General features: G+C 33.5%; 3 protein-coding genes across 5 annotated transcripts; 1 reads left to right on the plus strand and 2 right to left on the minus strand.

The window, feature by feature from the left end:
- Window positions 1,142-4,672, minus strand: LOC109326200 (DNA (cytosine-5)-methyltransferase 3B-like). The gene is made up of 7 exons (XM_019558893.1): window positions 3,936-4,672; window positions 3,563-3,654; window positions 3,436-3,478; window positions 3,255-3,311; window positions 3,086-3,140; window positions 1,564-1,625; window positions 1,142-1,483 (listed from the first exon to the last, which is right to left on the minus strand). The coding sequence occupies exons 1-7, from the start codon at window positions 4,080-4,082 to the stop codon at window positions 1,355-1,357; spliced, it is 585 nt and encodes a 194-aa protein (XP_019414438.1). The 5' UTR covers window positions 4,083-4,672; the 3' UTR covers window positions 1,142-1,354.
- Window positions 12,092-13,657, plus strand: LOC109326218 (RING-H2 finger protein ATL43-like). Its single transcript, XM_019558916.1, has 2 exons — window positions 12,092-13,247; window positions 13,284-13,657. Exons 1-2 carry the CDS (start codon window positions 12,181-12,183, stop codon window positions 13,462-13,464), a joined length of 1,248 nt encoding a protein of 415 aa, XP_019414461.1. The 5' UTR covers window positions 12,092-12,180; the 3' UTR covers window positions 13,465-13,657.
- LOC109326947 (probable ubiquitin-like-specific protease 2B) lies at window positions 15,087-24,501 on the minus strand. Of its 3 annotated transcripts, XM_019559881.1 has the most exons (17): window positions 24,187-24,501; window positions 21,800-22,116; window positions 21,610-21,718; window positions 21,476-21,522; window positions 20,936-21,133; window positions 20,779-20,854; window positions 20,396-20,504; window positions 20,039-20,095; window positions 19,790-19,921; window positions 19,272-19,472; window positions 19,131-19,186; window positions 18,963-19,056; window positions 17,749-17,848; window positions 17,130-17,249; window positions 16,404-16,802; window positions 15,881-16,029; window positions 15,087-15,847 (listed from the first exon to the last, which is right to left on the minus strand). In XM_019559881.1, the coding sequence occupies exons 1-17, from the start codon at window positions 24,320-24,322 to the stop codon at window positions 15,421-15,423; spliced, it is 2,727 nt and encodes a 908-aa protein (XP_019415426.1). In that variant the 5' UTR covers window positions 24,323-24,501; the 3' UTR covers window positions 15,087-15,420. The 3 variants fall into 3 exon arrangements, with proteins under 3 accessions (XP_019415426.1, XP_019415424.1, XP_019415425.1); XM_019559879.1 differs by having other exon boundaries at window positions 15,087-16,029; XM_019559880.1 differs by having other exon boundaries at window positions 15,087-16,029; window positions 21,619-21,718; window positions 24,187-24,500.

The following is a 26,343-nucleotide window of genomic DNA, read 5'->3' on the forward strand; positions in this document are numbered from 1 at the left end:
TTGGAACAAAGTGGGTCCAATATCACACATGAGACAGATAGAGATGTAGACATGACCCCAGCAACTTGATAAGACTCCTTTGATGGGTTGGTTTTGGGTTATGGGGGATGCCTCTTTCTTGCAAAATTCCAACAAATTCAAATGTTTTAGGCCATTGGTTTTGACCTTTTAATCTTCCTTATTGGTTCATATGGGTAACATTCTATTAGTTACTATGGAAATTCAAACCATTGTCGCTGATTAAGGTGAGTTAGTCCGGGTTTGTATGATTGTGATGCTTATTTAGTTGTAAGTGTGACCAATTTATCAACAAGATGGTTTAGTGATATAAAACTTCATTACATTTCCAAGGTCGATGGTTCAATTCCTGGGAGCAACATTGAACCCATTAGTTTCTTACTCAAAAAAGATGAGGGATAACCTTGATATTACGAAAAAAGTATGACCCATTTGATCCAAACTAGGTTTATAAATCAACAATTACTTTAGCTAATCAAGTTGGTTTCACTCTAAATCATTGAACCCGTCTCCATCACAATAGATAGTAAACGTTGGTGTTCTCATTGGAATATATCTAATCCAAGGAAATTAGTAGCCAAAATTGCTGATATTATTAACTTAATCCCTTTAGCATAAGCAATGTAATTTACATTTAGCTAAGAATGTTTTTAGACATGACATGAGCATTATGCGTGTATCCAATGCTCTATTTTTACTTGGGACCATGTCCCCAACCTGGTGAGTACCTTTACTTGGGCCATCATGTGGGCTTTTATTATGCCTATGCTTAATCTATTATTTTTTGTACTACTAAGGGTATCCATCACATTTGGCAACAAAACTAATATCTTTCGAGGTTCGTGGCTACCCCTCCCAACAAGTATCGCTCCCAAAAATTGGACTCCTGACATTTTGGTCTTTCTAGGTATCTAATAGAGTCTTATATCATTAGATCAACGTCTTATTGATCTTAATCTATTATTTAACACACCAAAAGATGGAAGAATCAAATTCATTGACCCCTACCCTAGCAGTCTTACAAAAAATGATGTTTACTATCAGCATTGGGCATATTCCATACCAATAAATAACCAAAATCATCAGATGATAGCATTTGCTCTTGAAATATTTAACCAAAATCAACATTAGACATCTCAAGCAATTTTATGCATGAATAACTGACATAGTAAATAAAGGATTAACTAGTGGATGCTTACTTAAATAAGATGTTATAAAGTACAGCTTAAACATTTCTGAGCAAAACCATTGGACTAAAGAAATAAGTGATGCAAAAAGAGAATGTATTTAAGCATGCTCTTCTTCACACCTCAAAATAATTTCATCCCCATAGTCACTAATTTTGATTAGAATTGTGACCATCTTTGTGGAATGGTGAACCAGTTGGAGCAATTAAACCAAGGCTTGCCATCACTCTTACCCTCCGCGTACTCAACTCCTGAGACTTCACTAATGCAGTTGTTTCCTAAGTATAAATACTAAGATTAATATACAAGACAAAAAAAACTAAACAACACATGGAGTATAAAGATTCCATATACTTACAGGACTTTCACTATCCAGATCATCCCCGTCTTTCGGGTGAGATTTTCGCTTGCTCGGTGTTCCTGTTGAAAGAGTAATCAAGAGAAATAGTATTAGGTTATACATGTTCCGCTGTTGACAGGTAGATTTTCGATGAGTAATCTTAAATCTTTACAAGGGATATCAATCTTATAACACTCAAATTTGACCATCTAAAAGTTAGAGTTTACTTTAGACAGAAAAGCAAGGGATGTCAATCATTAATGAAAAAATCAACAATTGATATTATGATAAAATACATGCATGCGCATAACAACAACAACAACTAAGGATTTATTAGAACCCGGTATCTTGATTTTCCCATCAATGGTTGTGATGATATCCTTCGCTTTAGAAAAGCCAAATCCTTAATATGCTACTCTGTTCTTAGCTTGCTACAAATAAACCAAGCCGAACATAGGCAAACAGATCCAAAATCTCGACAAACCATGAAGGAATAAGATTGAATAAACCCAATACAAATAGCAGCAAACATGGTGAAAACCCATCGAAACGGTAACATACAGAGACAAATGTGAAGATTAAAGAACAGACGGCAGTGAAGCCAATAAAGGTAAATTTTCTTCTGACAATAGGAATAAAGGTAATCAACGTAGTGCTGATTTGGATTCTTCGATTGCTTGGTATGAAGGAAATGATTTTACTCAACTATACACTGTTTTTTCATAATCAATTGGAAGAAGCACAACAACCTTAGTGTTGCTTAAGCCATGAATAGTCAATATTTGCTTTCTCCCCATTAAATGTACGAATTAAATGTACCAAACTAATGGTAGTAGATTTTCTGAATTCCATTTGCACTTTGAAGTTAGTAATATCTTACATCTCATACCTTGAGTACCAAGAATATGAATCCATTTACAAAATGTCATAGAAACTAACTTTAAATTGAATGTTCGTGGCGAAATCTTAATACGACTACAATAAGATAGACGCACTTTGTAAGCAGGCCTAAAAAAATAAGCAAATGTGTAATGTCAACTCATGAGTTACTCTCACTTTTTCTGAAGACCAACTATAGAAGCAGGGATTCACACAAAAGAACAAAATAGAGAGTGGAAATAAAAAAATAAAAGGATGAACAATAACTTGAAAGAAAAGCAGATACACGTTGAGTGTTCTTTCAGCATGAACTCAACCACAATGGACAGTAAACTTACATAACAAATCCTTCAGCACTAGGTGGATGAACCACAAATGTTAATACCATCTAAATATGTAAAACAGTAAAATCAATTTGTTTAGATTCTTAATCTAGTTTAAAAAAACAAAAAGATGATGAAACTCTAAAAGGCGAGAAGCAAACAAATGAAAAATTAAGTATACTTATGTAAACTCATTTCCACTTTGTGCCTCAAATAAAATCATGGGTTTGTTGTCATATCTCAACTTTGCCCCCAGAATTTGGAAACAAAAACAACATTAATATGCCATTTCTATTTTTCAGAGCAAAACTATGAGAATTATAAGGAAATTGGCTAACCTTTACTCTCGGATGATGATCCCTTTGATCTGGATGATTTTTTGCTAGGAAGATCCTATATCCTTAAAAGTAAAGTGTTAAAGACAATTTACTGGTTAAAGGAAGTGAGACAGAAAGACCATGATTATAACCACAAAATTTACAGCCCAAGTAAAGAAGATATGATTACCTTTTCAAGAGATTGCTGAAGTATATCTCTGTAAGAGTAATTATTATTCTTGAGTATCTGAAAGATCGGATATTTATCATTGTAAGCACAGTGGAAATCATGCCAAAGACATTAGATTTACAAAGATACAGAAAGTACATATATATCAAATGGTGACCATGGTTACCAAATACCAACTTACCGTCTCAAACTCGGATTTACATCGAATAGGATCTACATACGAGCTGCAGAAGGAAACAAAGCACGTTACAAATTAATATGCAAATTGAAGAGAACATAAGAGAAGATAAATGGGAAAAAGTGCTGACTATTTATAGCTTCCATATAGCCTAACAAGGATATCCCCAGCTGATCTTTTTTTAGGTTTCATGCTCTTATTAACACTCTTGGCATCAACAACCTACAACATAGCCAATCATTTCAAAGACAATTTAATTATCATCTAGTCAACATTAAACAGATAATCTAGCCAATCATGAGGATCATATAAAAGTATAAAACCGAATAAAGGTTTTAAATTTGGGTCCACGACCACAATTGAGGCTGCAACATTAACGTTTCAGAGTCTTCTCAACCACATCTCAACTGCATTTTCCCGCGATGATCAGCAACATAATGGTCAAGTGAACTCTGAAACCGTAACTGCAACCCCAATTTAAAACCTTGTGCAAATTCACAAACCTGAGCGGGCCACCATGAGCCATGGCGAAGCCTGATCCATATCATATCTCCCAAGGCCACGGAATCAGGTGTAACTTGCTTTTCCCCTCCTTCACTAACATTACTCTTCACACTCTCACCCTTAGAAGGAGAACCCCTAGTTTTCATAGTTTCCAATCACCAGCCAAGAAAACCCAAAGGTCCAATTTTGTTTCACACCACCAAATAATGGACTAAACCCACAAACAAAACAACAATCTTCTTCTCAAATGGAACCCAAGCAACCAATTCCTCTTCCTTCTTTACCTGTGAAATCAACAAAACAAGCATAAACAAACACAATATAGCATTCATCACTAATCTCTTTTATACCATCACTAATCTCGTAAAATTCAGATATCTATATATACATATGAAAAAAAACATTTTTTTAATATATTCAGTCACTACACTCTCCTTGGTGTGTTTTCTGAATTCATTAACCTTAACAATTTGCACTATTCAATTGTTATGTATGTCAGAAACCAAACAATAAACATCGGAACCAAAGAGCAATATATTTTTTAAAGTAATAAATATTGAAAACAAAGTTTGGTCTCAAACCATTTTGACATGCAGTAAAGAAAATTAAACAGAGGGCATAGCAGGAGCAGAGAAACAAAGATGTTTGTGAATGTGTCGGAAAAAATGAAGTCAAAAAACAGAACAAAAGAAGAGAGAGAAAGAAGAGAAGTAGCTTCTTCACCTTTGTCCTTGTAACTTGTAAGAGAGTGGAACTCAATAGTGTCGTCCTCTCTCCACTTCTGATGGAAAAAACACACCTATAAAGATGATTAGAATTGATGGTCATATGACGGGTCGGGTTCACGATTTAGGTTAGATCATATTTATCTTTTACTCAACCGTAAATATTAATTATTTTGAATCTGAACTCGATTAGGATAGGGTCAAACTATACGAGTGAATAGGGTCAAGTCCTATTCGCCCTGAAAGAAATGTGGTAACATGGTTTCCAAATAAATAATTGTTTTTTAGGAAGCTAAATATTCTTCATTGAAATTATTTTGAGAAATTACTTATTTGTTGCCTTGTTTGTTTAGAAATGATGAATTATTCTAAAAAAAATTACCAACTAACATTTGTGGGTAAAAAGTATCTAAAGGGGGTTTTAAGAAAATAAAATTGGTAAATATTTTTTACTAACAAGTGACAAACTTGGGCTTAAAGGAACCGCACCCTTTCTCTCGTAAACTTTTTAACTCACTTGTGATTCCTTCACATTATATAAATACTATCAGTGAAACTCCTCTCATGGAGGAAAATACAATGAAATACCAAAAGAAAAGTAGTATATATTAATATTTATGTTTTTTTTTATTTAATGTATGATTATACTTTTATTTTTGAAATTCAAAGAAAATAATCACTTTCCTCTTTAGTAATGAAGAGAAATCTTATTTACCAGTGACATTGGGTGATGTAAGACTTCATTGAATCCTCAAAGTCGATAACATGATTCTTGAGATCGACATTTGTTAGAGAGACAACATAAACTCAGAAAAATATTAGTTCCTTGACAAAGAAAGTGAGTAGATACGATTGGTCGTATCAAAAAATATATTAGCTAAATAATTATAAAAAAACATTAGATAAATACTCAACAACAAAATATTAGATATATCCTAATTACCTTTAATTTAAAAAATAATACATTTTTAATTATTTTATATGTCCTTTCATACTTTAATGCACAAATACAATTTTTATATGCAATCTAGTTATCTTGAACTTGCTTTTCAACTAGTAATATATCTAACTACCCATAAATTCTATAATTTAGATTTCTCATCTTTTCACCATGATGTGCTGAGGGTTGCAAATGGACAAGACATTGATAGTTCTTTAAATGAGTTTTTATTTGTATGGTATACATTGACTGAAAATTCATTAAATGATCACTTTTGTTAATTGAATAGATGATCACATCATTTAATCTCCATCAACATCTCTGGACATGCTGTTAATATTATACGTGCAATTTTTGTTAGTTAGTAAAAAAATTTGAATCACTTTTGTTAATTAAGTTTTTACATATAATGATAAAATTAATATATCGTCTCCCCTCATTTTGCCAATTCAGGGGGAGAGAGGGAAAAAAACATAAAAATCCCCATTGACGATTTAGGGGAGAGAGAGAAAAATTAAATATTTGAAAACTCCTCCGTTGTCGATTTAGGGGGGACAAAAAAAAAACTAAAAAAAAAAACTCCCCCATTGCCGATTTAGAGGGGAGGGAGAAAAAAATTAAAATATATAAACTCTCCCTGATGCCGATTTTGGGGGGAGAGAAAAAAAAACTGAAATTGACAACTTGGAAGCCAATTATTTAAAATATATACCAAACTGGTAATTTTTCTAAAAGGTGCACCAAAACAATAATTTTTCGATCAAAGTGCACCATACAAGTAAAAACTCTGTTTTTCAAAAGCCATCATGTACATGATCATATCTGAGTTAAATATAATCCTAAAATATAATGATAAACAGGATGATTTAAAGATTCATCATAATTAATGAATAAATATCAAACAAAATAATCTACCCAATGATACAAATAACAAAATTTTAATCAGTAGTTAGCATCATGAGCTCCAAATAGAAACAGGAATTGTGTTAGGAGTCTCATGATAGGTAGCATAATAAATTTAATGTGATACTTAAGCTATGAAATTCTATCACATAATAGATTAATTTTCTGGGTTGTACTCTCCTCATATATTTATAACAATTGATATCTTTTGTTGAAAATTGTGTCATAAAGAGAGTTACTTATAGGCTGAATTAAGGTATATTACTGAACTTGATAGGTGGGTGAAGCCGTCAAAAAGAGAAAGGACTACTATCGAGTGATCGAGTCAGTGTCGATAAATTTAAAGTCACTGACACATTACATGTTCAGAACATGTTTCACATAGTTTTCAACATCCAAAAGCAAACTTTCATTATTCCAAACTTTTCATTCAGTCATCACCAACACAACCAAAAGGATGATATTCAGTATATTCACTATACCACTAGGAGAAAAATACAGTGAATATAATCAGCATTCCATGTTCAAAATCCTTGCATGGAAGATACTGAATCTTTTGTGGTTGCATTTGAAGTACACTATGGCTGTAGTTTGATGCATTATCTAAATGCACCAGACAAAAAATGAATATTTGATAAATTATTATTCAGATAAAAGGGCAGGAACATTTGCATGATATTGTACAGCAAAACTTTAGTGAGCAACATTATTTGATTTAGATACATTTTTTATTTTACCTTATAGTTTCATGTAAAATGTACCAACTATAGGGTATCATGAGAACTTTTTAAATTCATTTGTTCAAATTACATTTTCAAAATTATACTAGGTATTTGATTTGTGATAGATTCCAATATTATATCTCATGACACATGGAGAGATAAAATTGAAGGTAATAGGAATCAGCTAGAAATGTCACAGATTTTATGGTGCAAATTGTAATTAACACCAAATCAAAAAATGATTCATTTTTATCAGCAAAGGTTTCAGTGAGTACAAGAAATAAATAGAAGTCTCAATCTTGCAGAAATTTTCTTCCAAAGTTGCAGTAGCCATTCATTCTTCCTGCAGAAAAAGAAACAAATAAAATTAATAACTATGTAATATCCTAATCAAACTTGTCTATCTACAATCATGTTCAATTTGTCTTTACTACACCCATCTAGATTGTGGTCCAGATCCCCATTTGAACCAAAAGTATAATATATCTGATGACAACCTCTTGGGAGCTGCCTTAGAATTATAGGATCGTTTAGCTTGAAATTAGGCTTTGTGAATGTGTGAATTCGGTTTGGTATTAAATTTGGGATTTTTGGGTAGGTCTTAGGTTAGGTTAGAGGTTTAAGTAGGCTAGGGTTTGTGTATGGATTATGAGATTTATGGTTTCGGTTTAGGGAAGGTGTTTAGGGTTGGTTTGTTGTAGAGTTTGTGGCTGTTTGGCTTAGGTATGTGTATGGGGTTGATGATTTCGGTTGGGTATGAGTTCAATGATGGTGATCTCGGTTTTTAAGTGTTGGGAAGTACTTTGGGCAGATTGGTTAAGTGTTGTTGAAGAAGATGGAAAAGAATGGAAGGTGAGAAAGCGCCACAAGCATGGAAGCTTGATAAGCTATGATGTTCGCCACAAGCAAGGAAGCTTGATAAGAACTTGTTAGTGGTGGCCACGGCCAACCTAGGTTTAGGAGAAGTGCTCTCAACTAAAACAATTCAAATTTACTCAAAATTCAACTTAACTTTTATTAATCCAATCTGAATGCATAAATAGGCAAAGTTGCCTTGGCTGAATAGATAAAATAGAAGATAGAAATCAAATTATCTTCTAATAAACATAAAAATAAAATCCTAAGTAATATCAATTGGTTGAGCTGAATTGCTTGTTTGACTTAGTCTTGAGTGTAATTCGGTTTTGGTGGATGGTTGGCCGAATTTGTTGAGGAGAAGGAAGAGACTTGATCAATTTGACTTCATCTTGAGGAACTAATCATATTTAATTTGAATCCAATCTGATTTGTTGTTGGTTGGAGATGAGATTAGGATTCCCTATTTTATAGCCTTGTGCACCTTAAAAGATTGAGCTTCCTATCTTCTTTCCTTGTTTCTAGCCGTGTGCATCTTTGGGAGATTGATTAATCTCTCTTTAATCTTCATATAATCTTCTCTTTATCTCCAAGTTTGAAAACGTGTGCCATATACCCTTGAATTCAAATTCAAATCTATCTTCTTTCAAATCCAAATTCAAATTCAAATTCAAATTCAAATTGCTAAAACAAACCTATCTTCTTTTAAATTCGTTTTCCCTCCATGCCTTATCTCCTTGTTTGCCTTAGAGATAAAGTGTTAGCTGAATTGCCTTATCTCCTTGTTTGTCCTTATAGATAGAGTTCCTTACGTGCCTCCTTCCTTGAAATGATCATGCATTGACTTCCATTTGCCCTAGCCACGTGAAAGGCTTACCCTTGAACCTAAGTAAACTACTTGGTCATGAATATGGACCAATGTTACAAATAATTCCCAACCCATATTACATGAATTAAATACTAAAAATACTTGAAGGAAATTAAACCTAAGACTACATGAGAATGCAATCTCATTTATTTGAATAATGCAAATAAAATAAACCAAACTATGCTATAAATTCTTTGCAAGAACATGGCCTCCAAAAATCATAGGTTGCCCCCCTTGGTTTACATCATACCCTCTTTCTTGAAAAGAATTTGTCCTCAAATTTGAGGTATCACCACCTCCTGGATCAAAGACCATCTTCTTGAATTGTAACAACCAATTCTCCACATATTCATCATTGATTATACCCTTGATGAATAGTCCAGCAATAACACATGCACCAAATAGTAATTTTGTGAGGAAACGTTCATCCTTAAAAAACTTCGTAAGAATTGAGTCATCAAGGCTTGTGCTAATCACATCCATATGAATAACTTGCCCAATGTAAAAGTCAGCCTCCAAAATGTATGGATGAATAGGTGCTTCTTCTTTAATAAGGTTCACTCCAAATTCCTGCAAAATGTTGTGAATAAAACTAGGCAAAGACTTGTTAGTAGTAAAAAGAATTTCTTTAACCTGGAGTGGAGGTAGGGGCTGTTTTGGAACCAAAATATTCTCACTTCCCTCTTTTTGAACTTTCTTTTCACACACAATTGCCTTTTTCTCCTCCTGAGACTTGTTAGTAGTAACTAAAATTTCTTTACCCTGTAGTGGAGGTAGGGGTTGTTTTGGAACCAAAATATTCTCACTTCCCTCTTTTTCAATTTCCTTTTTACACACAATTGCCTTTTTCTCCTCCTCAATTTTTTTCTTCAGAGTCTTCTGATCCTCAATCACTTGTGTAGGAGATAAGGGACGTAACACCAACTTTCGATTTTGGTGAAAAAAAGTGTATTTGTTTGAAAATCCATCATGGATGGTCCTCTTATCCATGTGCCATGGACGACCCAAACGTATATGGCTGGTCTCCATGTGAACCACATCACAAAGAACTACATCTTCATATTTCCCTATTGAAAAGGGAACCTCCACTTGCTGGTTCACAATAATCCCCCCAATCTCACTTAACCATTGTAGTTGGTAAGGAGTGGGATGTGGTTTAGTCTCAAGGTTTAGTTTTGAAACTAACCTTGAACTAGCCATGTTGGTACAACCACCATCAATACTTAATAGGCAGATGTTTCCTTGGACCAAACACCTAGAAAGGAAGATGTTTGTCCTTTGGTTGGCCTCATTGGCCATGACTTGGGTTTCAAGCCAAAACTAGCTCTGATGACCACTTGATGACAACCTCAAGGGGCTGCCTTAGAATTATAGGATCGTTTAGCTTGAAATTAGGCTTTGTGAATGTGTGAATTCGGTTTTGTCAAATTAGGGCAATTTTAGGGTTGATTTGCTTCGGTTTGGGGTTGTATAAGTAGGCTAGGGATTGTGCTACATTCCCACATTTAATTGAATTAACAACTCAACCATTAAGCAAATTTTGTTTTTCATGTGTATGTTCTGAATATTAAATAATGTGCATCAACATTTATTCTACAATTACTTGCATTAATCTAATGCATGGGAAACAGCATAACTGCTCTGGATGAGTAAAAAGTAAGCTATTATCAAACAATTTTTGCAGACTATATATCAAATTGGCTTCACAATTATTCTACTCGCTTTTTGGTTTATTTTATGCCATTATGGAACCATGCATGCCCCTTTTAATATACTTTATAAAATTATATATATGTGTGTAATATTTTTTAAAAATTATACATCTGCTAGATATATTATACATGCATATATTTTTATATATCTGGTCCGCCCTATATATTTAATATTAGTCCCTTGCCTCTAGTGTCTAATGGATGTATCTCAGCAATGGACCTATAACTAATAAGAATATGATTATATAAGGAAGGTACATTGTATGGAATAAATTAACCATAAACAAGCTGCTAAGGGTGGATTTTTTGGTATTACTAGGGGATAAAGATATGTTGTCTCAAACCATTTCTCGAACTAATGATATTGAAACAAAAAATAAAAAATAAAAAATATTTAATTTTTTAATTGATATGACATATTTTCATTGGTCCGAGACATGATTTGGGACAGGACAACAAATCATTGTCTATAACTAGGATATTCTCTTACGCTATGATAAAGAATTAATTTCGTTCAAGATACGTGGTCGTTCTTTTTAATACATGTCGCTTTCAAGAATCAAATATTTGACCTTTAGTTTAATAAATACATGAAGATCTAGTTAGACCTTATATCATGATCTCATCCGTCATCCGTGGCTGAGGTGAATTGTTCTAATTAAGAAGCTAGTGGTCTGCACTTAAATTTAGAGAAAAACAAAAAATCACAGATTTATAGGCTTGATACGACTTTGTACATGTAAAGAACACATGATTAAAACAAGCCAAACAAGAAATCCTTGAAACCAATCTATGAAAATGAAATACATGTAGTTATGCTACCTTGTGATCTAAGCAAAGAAGCAAAACAATAAAAAACAAAAAATGGACTATAAGGTTTTAAGATTCAGATTGGAAGAGTAGCAAGATAATAACAGTGTATGTGGTCCATGATAACGTATAGTCTATATAAAAGTATGACATGATATGTAACTATCCTATGTTGAATGATGATTCTGATGATGAGAAGTCGTTAGATCAATCCAATCCACATATCAAACTAAATAACTATATATCTATCCCTAGCTCCTTTTTATCTCTGGTGATGTTATTGGGTTAATTTCTGACATTGGTTGGTGTATTCCTTATGGGTTTCATTTACTTATTTTGGTTCCTCATAAAATGCTCTTTATTGTCTTCTGAACCATTTGGCATCACTCCATCACAATAATTTAAACGAATTTATTGTAACATTTGTACGGAATTTATAGTAAATTATTATAGTATGGTATCAACTATTAAGATTAATACCAGCAATGTTTGGTCTAGTATTATAAGGCAACACGCATCCAAAAATAATTAATTTATTACTAAAAGATAGAAATAGCTTTAGTATTATCAAACAAAAATATGAAGTGTTAATGCTAATTTTGAAGGTTCATTATATTATATTCACCTTCCTCAACAACTTACTAGTGTCTCTCTTAATGCACACACAAATACACAAACACCAACAATCCCATTACATTACTCTTCATCCATGGCTACTTCACTTTCTCTCAACCTCACTTTCTCATTTTACTACTTCTTCATCTTCCTCATTCTAATCAATTTTTCACACACCACACAACAACAACTACAACAAACCTCACCCCAAATAACTCCCAATAATAATAATAATCTCAATAATACACTTCCCACAGAAAAAACACCACCATCACAAAAATCCTCTTTTTCTTCTTTCAAACCAGGAATTGCAGTTGTTATTGGCGTTTTAACAACCATGTTTTCTCTTACCTTTCTCCTCCTCCTATACATCAAACACTGTTACACTGTCTCCAATGATAACAACAACAACACAATCAGTTATAACTCAACTACTACAACTACTTCTTCTTATCGCGGAGGGTTGCCATCTTTAACCGCAAGAAAAAACTCCGGCATTGACCGTTGCGTCATAGAATCGTTACCAATCTTCAGATTTGGATCATTAATGGGTCAAAAAGAAGGGTTAGATTGCGCAGTTTGTCTCACAAAATTTGAAGCCACAGAAGTTCTTCGCTTATTACCGAAATGCAAGCACGCTTTTCATGTAGAATGTGTAGATACATGGCTTGATGCACATTCAACTTGTCCTTTGTGCCGTTACCGAGTGGATCCAGAAGATATTTTCTTACTCCATGATACCAAAACCTCACACCAAAATCAAGAACAAGTTACTATAGACGTTGAAAAAGGAAGAAACTCATTGTCACAAATTTCAGATTCATCACAAACTCGTAGAATCTCTGGAAGACATTCATGGGTTGAAGAAAGAGAAGGTAAAAATAAGATCTTGCAAACGACATCGTTTTTGAGAAGATCATTGGACAGTGCAACTACGAGAAGAAAGAGTGAAAACGGCGTTGGTGTTGGTCGTTTCATGCGTCAAAGAAAAGATGGAATGTTATTATCAACAGAAAATGAACGGAGAATAGAGCATAGGATTAATATTGTGTCACCGCCGTGTATGAGATCAGAAGATCAACGGTGGAGCGATGTGCAACCGTTGGATTTGTTATATCTGACGTCAGAGATGATAATAAGCAATGGAGGAAGAAAAATGATGACGTTGAAGAATAGAAATAATGATAATGATGATGAAGATGATTATGGGAAAGGTGAAATAATAATAAATACAAGAAGTGTGTCTGAGATAACAGGGTTGAGTAGATTCTTAAGGAACAGTGGTATTGATGATAATAATGATAGTAACAGAGAAAAGGGTTTGGTTTCGAGGTGGTTGGCTTGGATTTCGATTACAAGGTCACAGACAGAGACATAGGTAGATGTAGGGTTTGGTGTTGTTGTTGTTGTTGTCTGAGTTTGATTATTTAATATTTTTTATCTCAGAAAAAGAGAGTGTGTGTTTCACTGTTTTGTTCTGACTCGTAAAGTACTATTGCAGGGTGTAGTTGATGACATTGTATTTCATGATCTTAGCCTAGCTTTAGCTTAGGGTAGCCCATAACTCATTAGATTAAGAGAAGAGTAATGTTTCATCATCCTATTATATTTTTTACTCATCTTTATATTAATAAGAAAGTGACATTATTAATTATAAATCAATTATTAGTAAATAAAATATTATCTTATAACATTTGTCATTTTCTTGTAAGTATAAGTATTAATAGAATGATATAGTAGTAATATCTTTTAGTTTTTTGTTGTTGTTGAAAGGCATATATCTTACCTAAAGTCACCAGATCATATTTAATGGTAAGTAAGACTTACCTCACCCCTTTAATTTGTAATTACATAAAGTTTATTACAATGGATTTACATTTTGAAAATTAAATCCAACATATTCCGATATGAGAATGGATTATAAAGGCAATGCACAAGAAAGTGACAGATAAGGTTGAGAATAACAAAATTCTTATAAAAACAATTGTATACAGATAAACAAGAATGTAATATCACGTCACGAGGTGCATTAGTTAAAATTTATAAAATTTGATGTTAATATCTTCGAGTTTTAATTTTAATATAAATTTTCGTTTTTATTTTTAATTTCATAAAACATGTCTTCAGAGTACCAAAAGTAAAACTTAATAAGTAATAGGAATTAAATTATATCAGAATCTTGTATTAACAATGTTCTCTATAGTTTCAATTGACATACAAAGAAGTTATTTTTGTTTTCTATCATTTGTTATTTTTATCAAATTTTGCCATCAAGTGTCTTAAGCACATGCCACATGGTAAGGCTAATTGAATGTGTACACTAGTATGGAAAAACTAAAAATATCATATTTCAGTGTTATCAAATATAGCATTTTCTAATGTAAATTTACATTTTTTAGTATACTTAAGTACTTAACATGTGCCCTATGACAAATATTAGAAAAATCCATAATGTAAATAACTAAATACAAGAAAATGTCATCTGTTGTTTCACATGTACCAAAAAAAGTATAAAACGGCAAATAATGACAAATAATATAATTAATTTTGCTATGAAAAACAGCTTTATTTGATATCCAAGCAAAAAAATTATTCATCTTATTATATTCAAAACAAATGTTCTCTAGTTTATTTTCCCTCCCCCTGCGACCTAGCATTGGAAAAACTGATATCGGAAAAGGTAAAGAAAGGGAATTTGGATCTCTGTGCTTAGCTGTTGAACTTTTATGATTTTCATGGCTTTGCCGGGCTTATTATACTTCTATTCATTTTACAAGTAAAATTTATGGTATGCGCTAAGGAGAACCAGGATTCTCTCCGATACTGATTTTTTTATTTTATTTTCAATAACAAAAATGTTATTTTCTTATACATAAAAGGATATAACTGTCATACTATATATTTTCTTTTGTTTTTCCTAGACTTGCCTCTCCTGGAGAGGATTCCTAATCCTGCTTAAGGATGCAAGAAATCTTGAATGGTTTAATAAGCTACAAAACATGAATAATGAGTGTGCATATTTAAATACAGCAATTTGCTGCATCCCTTTTCCATTTCCTACTCCTAGAGCCCCTTGGTTCCTTTGAAGAAGAAAAAAAAATCTTGAAAGGTGATCATCAAGACAAAAAAATTAATACCTTAAGGTTGAATTATGTCTAGAGTTGCAGATATTTCTACACCTAACTTGCAGAAATAACATGCCAGAAAAACATCATTAATATACCCGCTACCAAGCAACGAAATTATTCACATGTTGCAGATTATAACCTAGAAATAGTTCCAAAACAAAGGTAAAATAAGCCATACCCATCTACATTCTACAAATTCGATTCAGTCAGGATTCGCTCACCTCCGTATTCAAGGGTATAAGCCTCCTCCTCTTTGCAGCTTGTTCCTCATAAACATCGGGTGCCATGTCATTAATCATCTGACCATCACTTGTTACCTTGTCATCTACTGCATCAGAAACATGATCCAGTTGTACTGTTGCAATCTCTCGAGAGGAAGAGTGGGGATCTCCATTGTTGTTACCGTTGGATTTTGCATTCAAGTTTTGAGAAATTCCCATGAGAGGGGTAATTGAAAGATTGTTAGCATCAGAAACAGAAAGATCTGTTAAATGCTCAGGGTTATCCTCGGGTGAACAAGTTTTTTCACCTCGTCCAACTTCATTAGATGATTGGACTTCATTTTCAACTGGGAAATTTTCAATGATCCCTATGTCTTCTGAATCATCTGAGGCATCACTTGATGCATCTAGAAAACACTCTGCCATTTCATGCTCAGCTTGTGGAGAAATCTCAGGTGTATGAAAAGTCTCACCTCCACACTCCTTAGGTAAGTATGGCAAAGAACAAGTTTGAGGTGTAATTCCAGCAGCTACTTGCTGACTGTTAAGATCTGCATCCAAATACATAAGTTGCTCGCTGATGTCTGTGTCTTCCTATTAGAAAACAGAAAAAAGATGGTGGGGGATTAGTATCACAATATCAACGTAATAAAAAAAAGGATAGTGCCTAAAATATTGTCAGAAGGGAGAAATCTAGCAATCATTCAACAATTATATTGGGATTGTCCCCAGCATTTGATCGGTGCTAAATTGATGTGGTCGTGTGAAATATAAGACATGTATTAAATTACTCAACCAGCATAAAAGGCTACTGTAGCATAAGGGTCCAAAATCTCATTTTGTGGATGAGGGAACCAGCTATGCTTAAAAGAAATTTTGGCGGAGGGAACTACACATGACCCAGTGGAGACGTTCAAACAGTATCAACAAAACATATGTACATACAGACAGGAACAAGGACTAAATACCTCCATTGGAAATATTGAACCATTGAAACAATAATCAGATGATTGCTGATCGAAAGGTTGGCACTGTCCAATTAATGTATCTGTTGTAGCTCCTAGCGCAAAAAACTCCTTAAGAACCAAGCCTTCATTGTTAAAAGATTGAGGGTCCAAAGATGATGACGCCGCCAACAGAGTCATTTCTACTCCCTTCCCAGCATGGGATTTGGACTCCTTATTGATTTCAGGAAGCTGCATGCTAGTTCTGTTCTCATTATTTTCTACGTAGATGTGGTCATCATCACTACAGTCAGAGGAAGAGCTTTCATGTGAACCATGGTTTTCCAAGAGTTCAAAGATTAACCTCTGGATAAGTGTTCGCTTGAGATAAGCCTCAGCCGGCGGAAACCAGTCCACATTGAGCTGGAAATTTTCTAGTTGTGTTAGGTCAAATCCATATGACTCAATAGATAACAGTGAAAAACTAGGCAAGGAACTATGCAGGATCAACAGCGTAAAATAAACATGAAGGTAAGAAAATTACAACAAAAGAACTATGGCATAAAATACTTCCAACTAAAAAACAATTAAGCAATTCATTAGCCACTCTTCAAACAGTGATATTCAGTTGCATGGTTAATTGATTTGCAAATGGAGATGTGTTCACAAATAATTTCTTAATTTCGTACCTATCCCTAAAACTTTTGATATAAGCCAAAATTAAGATTAAGACCGTGAAAGACAACTTACAAAGTTGGAGAACTTGGTTAGTTTGAATGGATTGAAATTACAAGGAGCTTCAGCAAGGAAGAGTTCCAAATAGTGCAGCAGAAAGAGGCCACAGTCGAATGAGTTTTCTTGTTGGGGCAACTATAATGGAGTGAGCATTCAATCACAAAACATTAGTAAAAACAGCCTTAAGGACATAAACCACAAAGCTTTTCTCGGATAACTCACAATTAACCATAAGTCATGGACAATTGAACAAAAATAAAAATGCAATAAGCATAATATTCCAGCTGATAGAGGGAAATTATCAAGTGATAGGATTTTTTTCTTCCAACTATATTTAACAAGACAAATGGTTTGTAGCAATTTCATTGCATAGGCCGAAACGTACATATGTATTTTAAAAGAATACTTAGGACTCATTTTGTGAATGAGAATGTTTTCATGTTCATCAATAGCTATGTGAGACATTTTGGAGAAAGAGACAGGACAATTTTTACAGTAGTCCCCTAAATGATGTAGAATCTACTTTCCAGTAAATAAACTGAAATTTGTTTCATCAATGCTGAGAAGTCTATAAAAGATGAAAAATTATCTCTGCCTCTAATTTGAAAAGGATCAAAATATTAGCACGCAATACCACAAGTGGAAGAAAACGCATATTAAGGAATCTTGATGAAAGGTCTTCTTCCAATGCATCCATATGCATATGCCTCTCTTTCCATTCTTCCCATAAGTATCTGTAAATTTCAGAAGAGAAGGGATCAATGTAAAACACCCTTAATTCATCTTTTAAATAAGAATCCAGCCAAATAAAATGAATAGGAAAATATATTGCAATGGAAGTAAGCATGGATAATATAATAGACATTAATGGTGCAATTAAAGTAAGGAAACAAAAATGAGAGACAGAACACCACTAAAGAAGCGGAAAATGCTAAAAGATAGACTAGGCACTAGGCAGCATCAGAAAGCACATTCATTTTGACTTCATCTGTTTTACATTATCACTCATAATCAAAGGTAACCCAGTATGATATTTGCACTTTCAGAGTTCAAGCACAATTTAAAGATGAAAACTAAAGAACTACTATCATGTATTGTTCAACACTCAAAAGTGACAATTGCAATTATTTATGTGATGCTTAAAAAATATGGATATCCTGGAAACTAAATCCATTTCTTTTATATACCATATAATTCCAAAATTAAGAACCTTAATACTATTACTATATTAATGTGTTTCAATAAACCTAGAAGCACATCCCCAAATGCAGGATCAGCTATTTTTGCACAAAAATTTAATATAATGTGGATTAAGTTATGAACCATTATTATACACAGATCTTAGAGTATGGATATAATTTAAGGTTCTGAGGCCAGAAAAAAGTTTACTGAATGGTTATTGAACTGATTCAAAAGACTAGGCAATTGACCAGGACAGAATTGGTGTTTATTTTGATGAAAAGCTAACAATGATGTGTGTTTTAAGATGATTTATTTGCTCGTTTTAGGTCTGCTGTACTGCAATAAGTAAATTAGATTATCTTTTGACTTGCAGGTCAGACTAAATGACCAATCACATTTTTTGAAAGAAGCTTATTCGCCAATGGAAACTTCAATATCAATTGCTGAAAATAAAGGTATTGACAAATCAACAATTGCATAGCTTTATGGTTATGATCCATGTCACCCCATCCCAGCAGGAAGACCAGACCGGCCACGAATATGGGCCTAATTCCCAAAGCCGAGCACTTGTATATAAAGCATCAAATTCTTTTTTTTATAAAGAGAAGACAGAAACCATATTTCTTCTTCTTGGCGAGTAGCAGTAATAAAAGTGTTGTAGTATACCTTTGCATGAGATTTTTCAGACCGCTGTGGCTTCCTTTTATAGAATCCATGTGCAAAATACAGGGTACTTTAAGTGACTTCTCCACCTCTTTACCTGGAATATGTATCCTACATAATTATCTGAGAATGCAAAGGTTCATGAGAAACATCACAAGCTTAAGACCTCACCATTAAAATTAACCGCTTCACCAGGATGACAAATGACTATTAAACTCCAGTGAAGACTGCAATTATATCAAAATTCAATGCTGATTAGATTTTGAATACATTTGGAGACCATATATATGTGAAACTTCAATCGAGTCTTACTTGAAGTTCACAGGTATGAAGATATAATCCTTGTCAAATAAATTTACTTTTCTTGTCCATTTACGAACACGTAGAAATGCTGCTTTGCCATCAGAAGCACTAGATGGATTTTTGTCCATATCAGCCAGCTTCCGAAAGAAAAAGCTATTGAAAAAGTGAAATCTAAGCTTCTCCTCTTCTTGTATCTGACTCTTTAGATATCTGCCAAAATTGAGATTTTTTAAAATGTTACACTATCTTCAAGAATCACAATGTGGATAAAGAGCCTCTATATTTAATTTTAATATGTCCTACTTATTTAATATCATCCAGAAACCGGCAATCCTTTTAGCGTTGCTTGAGGACAGAATGAAAATACAACCAAAGAGGACAAAATTAAAATCCAACCAAAGAGGACAGGATAAAAGTGGAATAGTTATCATAAGTATACTTAACAATGAGATGACTAAAATTTTCACCAAAAACAAAGGTCAATAGAATCTTGATTCCAAAAGGAAAACAAATATATGTAAACTTACTGGATATAAAAATCAATAATTGTGTCATTGATGAAAGTGTCTGGTTGCAAGAGATCAACATCTCTTTTACTTAGGGAAACAGCATCTGGATCCCCTTTTGGATACACAACTTCATCAAAAGACTCCTCAAAACTGTTTCAAATTATAAAATATCAGAATTAGCTACCATACAGTATTTTCCAAGCAAATGCTATGGCATTTTCTAAGTAAACTTGTTAAAAAGAAAAATAAATTAACCCTCTCACTCACTTGGGGAAGTAGCATCTTGATTCACCTGAATCATTTTCATTGCCTTCAACATCCGTACTACAAGAGAAAACTTAATCATAATTTAAAAAAAAAATTATACAAATTGGCATTCAAATCATAAAAGATATCCACTTCACGATTTTAAACCAAATGGAATCACACATTGTGAACTGTAAATTTAGATAAAGGAAGACAAGTATTACAAACAACAGATTCAAGACTACGGAGTTGCTATCTATCTATCAAGTATAATTGATGGAATCCACATTGGTGGCAAACCTGCAATATCTTACAGAACCATCGACAAATTAACTGAACAACGAAAAATTTAATAAAAAAGAGCAGATAATGACTTACTTAAGCACAATATTCCAAATAGCCAAGTATTTCATATTAAGAGACGTGATCTGTCTATGCCTCAAGGACCAATTGGAATCAACAACTGCTATCTCCAATTCCTCAATGCCTAGCAAAAGTGTAGGTTCGCAGTTAAAATGAGTAGCTCAAAAGCGACTATTACAAAAACTCTACAAAATCATAATACAAAAAATTACAACAACCAAGCCTTACTCCCACTAGGTGGGGACGTAATACAAGAAATTATCCAAATAAATTTTATAATTAGAGTAACAGCTTAAATAGTTAAATGAAAATGTCAAATTATGTTCAGGTGTGTGTGCCACATATATGATGAAGAAGAAAGACATTCCACATTGATCAACTACATTAAATACACTCACCTGAAGTGCCACTTACACCATTTGACTGACTTGCATTACTCGATATTACGTGAAGCTTCATAATGACCGTTTCACTCTGAAGAAAGTACACATCAGAAACTACAGAATTTATACACAAACCTACACACATTGCAAGCACAAAAACTACAAAACTCACACTTTGGAACAGTTGACACTTAATATCAATGAGATCATCAACTGCCCATTCAAGATCTAAGGCACCTTGCTTTATACATGAAGTTGAAACATAGATCTTGACGCAACAATCTGAAAAGGTTAACTTTGGCCCCATATAATAATTATCCTGGTATATGACATAATCCGGATGAAGAACAACTTCTGTATTTGCGTCATTCTGCAGATTACATAAAGACGACAAAGGAAAATTCAAACTGAGCGCACAACATACTACAAAAAAATAGTGAATGGAAAGTTGTAGATCAATATAAACTGCTTTCTACAGCATTTCATTCACTACTAAAAGTGGGTAAAACATGATGAAGCAGAAGGAGAACAGTGCAATCCAAAAAACTTACAGCCATCTGTATTGAAATAAGTAAATAAATAGCCATAAATGGCAACAAAACAAGAATAGAAGTTGTAACCAAATTAAAAATCTCCAATGGTAAAAAAATAAATAGCATGTAATTTCAATTTCTTTAGCATAAATGGGTTTTATCAATAGAAAAAGAATTACCATGTCAAAACTGTATATGCCATTCAATCCACAACCATTCAATGAAACTGAAATAATGAAAATTAAATTCAGTTAGTAACTGCAACATGATATTTCACAATCAAATATAGTTGAGATTATAAAGAATCATAAACCACGATTACGGTTAAATACGCCATTCTCTGCAATATCGGAGGCGCGACTTCTTCCCACACTCTCATACATGAACTCAGCCGTCTCTGAATTAGCATCAACTGATTCTATCTGCAAAAAATTGAATAATATATAAATCTCTCAATTGATTCCTTTTATTACGCTGTAATATTACAAAAAATATTACAGTACATCGGAAGGAGACCCTGAAGGATCTATCTGGCTCGTCTCAGGTGGAGATACACCACCACTTGTATCCTTCATCTTTGGTTCACTGTATTTATGAATACCTATTTTTATATGACAGTGATTTTCATGATTAATGGAATACGATTGTTTGGCTGCTTCCGCCTCGGGATTCTCCTCTTTGCTATGAAATATAACTCCCACTGTGTTCAGAGGGGGCTCTGATCCACCCTTTTCCAAATTAAAGTTACCACCAACTGCATTAACGTCAACAGAAGGAGTACTTGCAACATTCTTCACACCAGAATTGTCAACCTGGGCCTCTGTAAATATATTAAATCAGTTGTGCAGATTCAATTTAATTAAAAATCTGGTTAAAGATGAATGCCCCAGCAGAACAAAAACATGTATGTCATGGCCATCATAGTATAATTGAAATGCTTGTAAAATAAAAGAAGATAGAATGAAGGACACTACATGAGTAGAAAACTATTTCAGCTAGAATGCAAAATTACTAAAACAAGGATTAAATGGCAAAGCCAAAGCACAGTTTCAACAATGAAGAGCAGGACTCTCAACAATGTAATTCATTTTCTTGTTTTAACTTCAACCATATTTTGTTTCACTTTCATCTAAAACTGGTGGTGAGTAGCCAACACAGGGTCGCTTATACAAAGACAAACACACAGCATTAAGCCGTATCTAAGAGGTTGTGTGTCTTCAATTGCTTGGTTTGGTCTTTGGCTCCTCAATGGGTTGCGAGGCCATTTGGGCTCTCATACCATGCTGGAAAATTACTAATGCACCATCCAAGTCTTCAACATGGGAGAGCGGGTGCTTCTTCAATGTGGACTTTCACTTGAGATGCTATCATGCTAGTTAGCACCTCAAGATTATATGCCATTTAAATTCTTGAAAACCAACCAATGTGGGACTCGTTGATCTCCAACAGATGCACAGCATTGACCCATATCAGGAGAAGCATGCCCGATCTACGACAAAGGTCATATCATACGCATCCAGATATGGATGCATCAATGATATGGCTAAAGCATGAAATTTTTCATATGCATGCATCATAGTAAAAATGTGATGACGATGATCTATGATCACTTTGTCTCACTTTTAGTTATTAAACTTTGTGATTTATGGTTTGCTTTTTTAAACAAAAAAACATTGCATTTCCACAATGCAATTAAGATGTTTGATCATGACTTCATTAATACTTCAGGGTATTGAATTGGTTAGACAACATTAAAACCGATTGGCAATAACTAGAGTATCCTAATTGGTCTATAAACTGAAACCAATAGATTGAGGCAGGCAACATGGATGTACTTCCCTACACCCACCTCCATATATGCTCATCAAAACAAGCGGTGGGCTTGCCAAAAGATTATATAAATCGCACCCCATAGATTGAGCCAGGCAATGTGGGACTTACTTCCCAACACTTGCCTCCATAGATGCATACCAGAATAGACGATGGACTCCCCAACGGGTATATAAACTGAATCCCATAGATTAAGGTATCCGATGTAGGCTTACTTCCCAACACCAGACTCCAAAGATGTCTACTAGAATGGGCAATGGGTTGCCACCCACAGCAGAGTTGGGTTCTGCCTCTAATACCATGCTAGGTTCTATCTTAAAACTAATTGGGCATAAAACAGAGTGGCCCTACGGGTATATAAATCGTACCTCCTTCATTGAAGTAGACAACGTGCCAATGTGGGATTTAATTCCTAATGGAATTATCTTTAATTATTTTTTCATTTCGTGGTGGTGCTATTTAAGTGTTGTTTCCTTATAAACATAGATGCATCCTTCATTATCTATCTTCTAAATAATGTAAACTCATAACTTGCGTTTCCGCTCCACCGATTTGACAACCGTGGTATGGACAGCTGAATTCTATGTTTGAGACCATATCCTTATTAATTCCTAACAAGTTTGCACCTACATTGCCTTGCCAGCCCTCTGGAGTCTGGACAGTTACTCTCGATTTAAGAATAACTTGTCTCAATAAAGATCGCTATCATAGCATCATAAGTTTCTAAACCTGACTGGTTAGGGCAAACAAACTTCTGCTTACATCATGGACATCACTAAATCAACATAAAATCCATTTCTTCTAAACTCTTCATAGAATGATGGTTACATCCTCCAAATAGCATACACTACACTTGAAATTATTAAATATTCACATCAAACGCAATGACACTATTTTTCAGCTAGTATTTAGTAAGCATTAAGCAATGAAAAATTATCAAAACTCAAAATCCACTTCCAATTTCGCATCTAAGACGACAAATGATTGTACATAAATGAACAAATGCAATAAAAAACTGTGTATAATCGGTGGAAACACAGTTTTGGAAAATTTGTCTTACCACGAGGGAGAAAATCGGAGTGAGAGAGGGGTTGGATAGGGTTTTTGAATTTGGAGAATTGATTCTCCTCGTCGATCTCATCCTCTTCCTTGAAATCGAAGACTGAGAGATCTGTGCGCGAAGACTTGTTGTTCATCGTCTCCGACAAGGGTTATGGAAATTCTGTAGTCGGAGCGAGTTGGACTCAGTGAGTCAGGCGCGAAACATATGCAATAAATTGCAATGGATTCAGAGACTCACGCTTTTGGGTTTTTGGAGGTACATGATGCGTTGAACAGAGGCCTAAATATTGTGGTGTTCGCCCAATTAGGTGATGCCAGGTGTCATAAACCTCAGTTGGAAACAAAAATATCATTCTTTCTAGAGATAAACCCAAAGTTAATTAATATTACAAAAAAATATATATAGGTTTCTTATATATTTTATAGCCTATTTATTTTTAATAACTATTCACTCTTCAATATAAAATAAGATATTGATTGTGTATGTTCTATCTTACTCTAAAATACATGGCAAGTATAACATTAAAGAATAATATACAAATATTTATAATAATAGTCTAGAGATATTATACTATATATTAAAAATATATAGGTTTAGGCATAATATTTTTTTGGTTTCCTACCTGTATTATCGTAAGGGAGATAATTATGTCTAAGCTGAGTACATCTACAGATATGTGGAGTTAACTCTCTTAGTGAATATTTTTTTATTCATAAGACTCGAACCCAAAACTTTATTTAAAGCGAATTAAGCATGTATCACCATAAATAATACCCATCAGTGAGTGAGGCTTCATAGTATAATAATATATGGTTTCTACTGCCTATCACCAATCATGTCATGTACCAATGGAGACTATCATTTCTCCTTAAACTTTCTGCAAATCTTCCCTTTCATTTTAGTCGAAATATGCCACGTGCTAGGGCAGTAGTTAAAGAATTAGTAAATTAAGTTTTATTTATTGAGGAGTTGTGAATAAAATACTATAAAGAAATAACGTATTTAATCACTACATGAAATCTTACCTTATTCAGTTTCTTAATTATTGATGTTTATCCTAAACAAACATTCCATCTAACCAGCCTTCTAAAAAATATATTGTTGTCATTTTGAATAAAAATACAACTAAATTGTTGTCAATGGGCTACCAATCAAATTTGGTGTAAAATTGACATGTCTCAAAAAAAAAAAAAAAGAGTGTAACTCTTCTCCAATAATAAAGAGGCTATTATTTAAATATGTGGATGTGACTTTTTTAAAATTATTTATTTATTTATTTATTATTTAAAAATAATATTTAAATTATGATCATTGAACTGATTTTTTTGCTACATGTTATCATCCTATCTAGCATTGGACTCTTCAGTACCGGCAAAGATCATTTCCCTCAAAACACCATTTATAGAAGGAGTCAGATTCCTCTTCCTTACTGGAGAGGACAGTAAGGTGAAAATACACACGAAAATTAAAAATAAAGATATTTTTTTCCCATTGACTTACACTAAATTACATGTTTACTCTTAAATATACATCAAAATTCTAACTGGCCTCTCGAGTAATGGACTGGAGAGGAGTCTGATTCTTATAGAAAGTGTTTGTTAAGTAGTGTGAGACGTAAAGATTAATGTATTAGGTTTTGTTTCTTCTCTTCATAATTTTAGCGTTATGCGTGCTAAATTTTCACAAAAAGAATATTACTAACATTTTAAATAAAAATGTTGAAATTTATGGGAAGCTGTAAAATTCAAGCTTGTATGCTATTCAAAATATTTCTCGGAAGAATCAAAGTGTGAAACAAAAGAATCACATCATCAATACATACAGAAATTTAAAAACCACAAAACTAAATAATGACAAGAATACTCACTAGATTTATCCTTTATAAACCATTTGAATTTCAAGACAACCACTACAATTGGTGTCAATATCCACCCTAAGGCACCAAAGCCCCCACTGTGCCAAACAAGGTAATATGTCTCTTAAGTTTTATGTCTCTCTGTCCCGAACTAATGAGTGCTTACTAAGAAATAAAAAATAAAATTTTATTTTACAAAAACAATATATTAAATTCATATATTTAAGTATAAGTGGATGAGACAAGATTGAAGACACCAAGTTGATATAAGATTGAAAACGACAAGTTAGAACAAGTGA

This window comes from Lupinus angustifolius, chromosome LG14 (genome assembly GCF_001865875.1).
Source record: "Lupinus angustifolius cultivar Tanjil chromosome LG14, LupAngTanjil_v1.0, whole genome shotgun sequence".
Lineage (NCBI taxonomy): Eukaryota > Viridiplantae > Streptophyta > Magnoliopsida > Fabales > Fabaceae > Lupinus > Lupinus angustifolius.

Bases quoted from the DNA above. Each gene is read 5' to 3' on its own strand.
- LOC109326200 (XM_019558893.1), bottom strand. From the start codon at position 4,082: ATGAAAACTAGGGGTTCTCCTTCTAAGGGTGAGAGTGTGAAGAGTAAT. The intron at 3,479-3,562 runs GTCAGCACTTTT...TTCCTTCTGCAG, and splicing joins CTATATGGAAGCTATAAATA to CTCGTATGTAGATCCTATTC. The intron at 1,626-3,085 runs GTTAGCCAATTT...CTCTTTCAACAG, and splicing joins ATCATCATCCGAGAGTAAAG to GAACACCGAGCAAGCGAAAA.
- LOC109326218 (XM_019558916.1), top strand. From the start codon at position 12,181: ATGGCTACTTCACTTTCTCTCAACCTCACTTTCTCATTTTACTACTTC. The intron at 13,248-13,283 runs GACGTTGAAGAA...TAATGATGATGA, and splicing joins AATGGAGGAAGAAAAATGAT to AGATGATTATGGGAAAGGTG.
- LOC109326947 (XM_019559879.1), bottom strand. From the start codon at position 24,322: ATGAACAACAAGTCTTCGCGCACAGATCTCTCAGTCTTCGATTTCAAG. The intron at 17,849-18,962 runs GTATACTACAAC...TGAAATTTACAG, and splicing joins CTGAAAAATCTCATGCAAAG to ATACTTATGGGAAGAATGGA. The intron at 16,803-17,129 runs GTAAGTTGTCTT...GAAAATTTCCAG, and splicing joins TAACCAAGTTCTCCAACTTT to CTCAATGTGGACTGGTTTCC.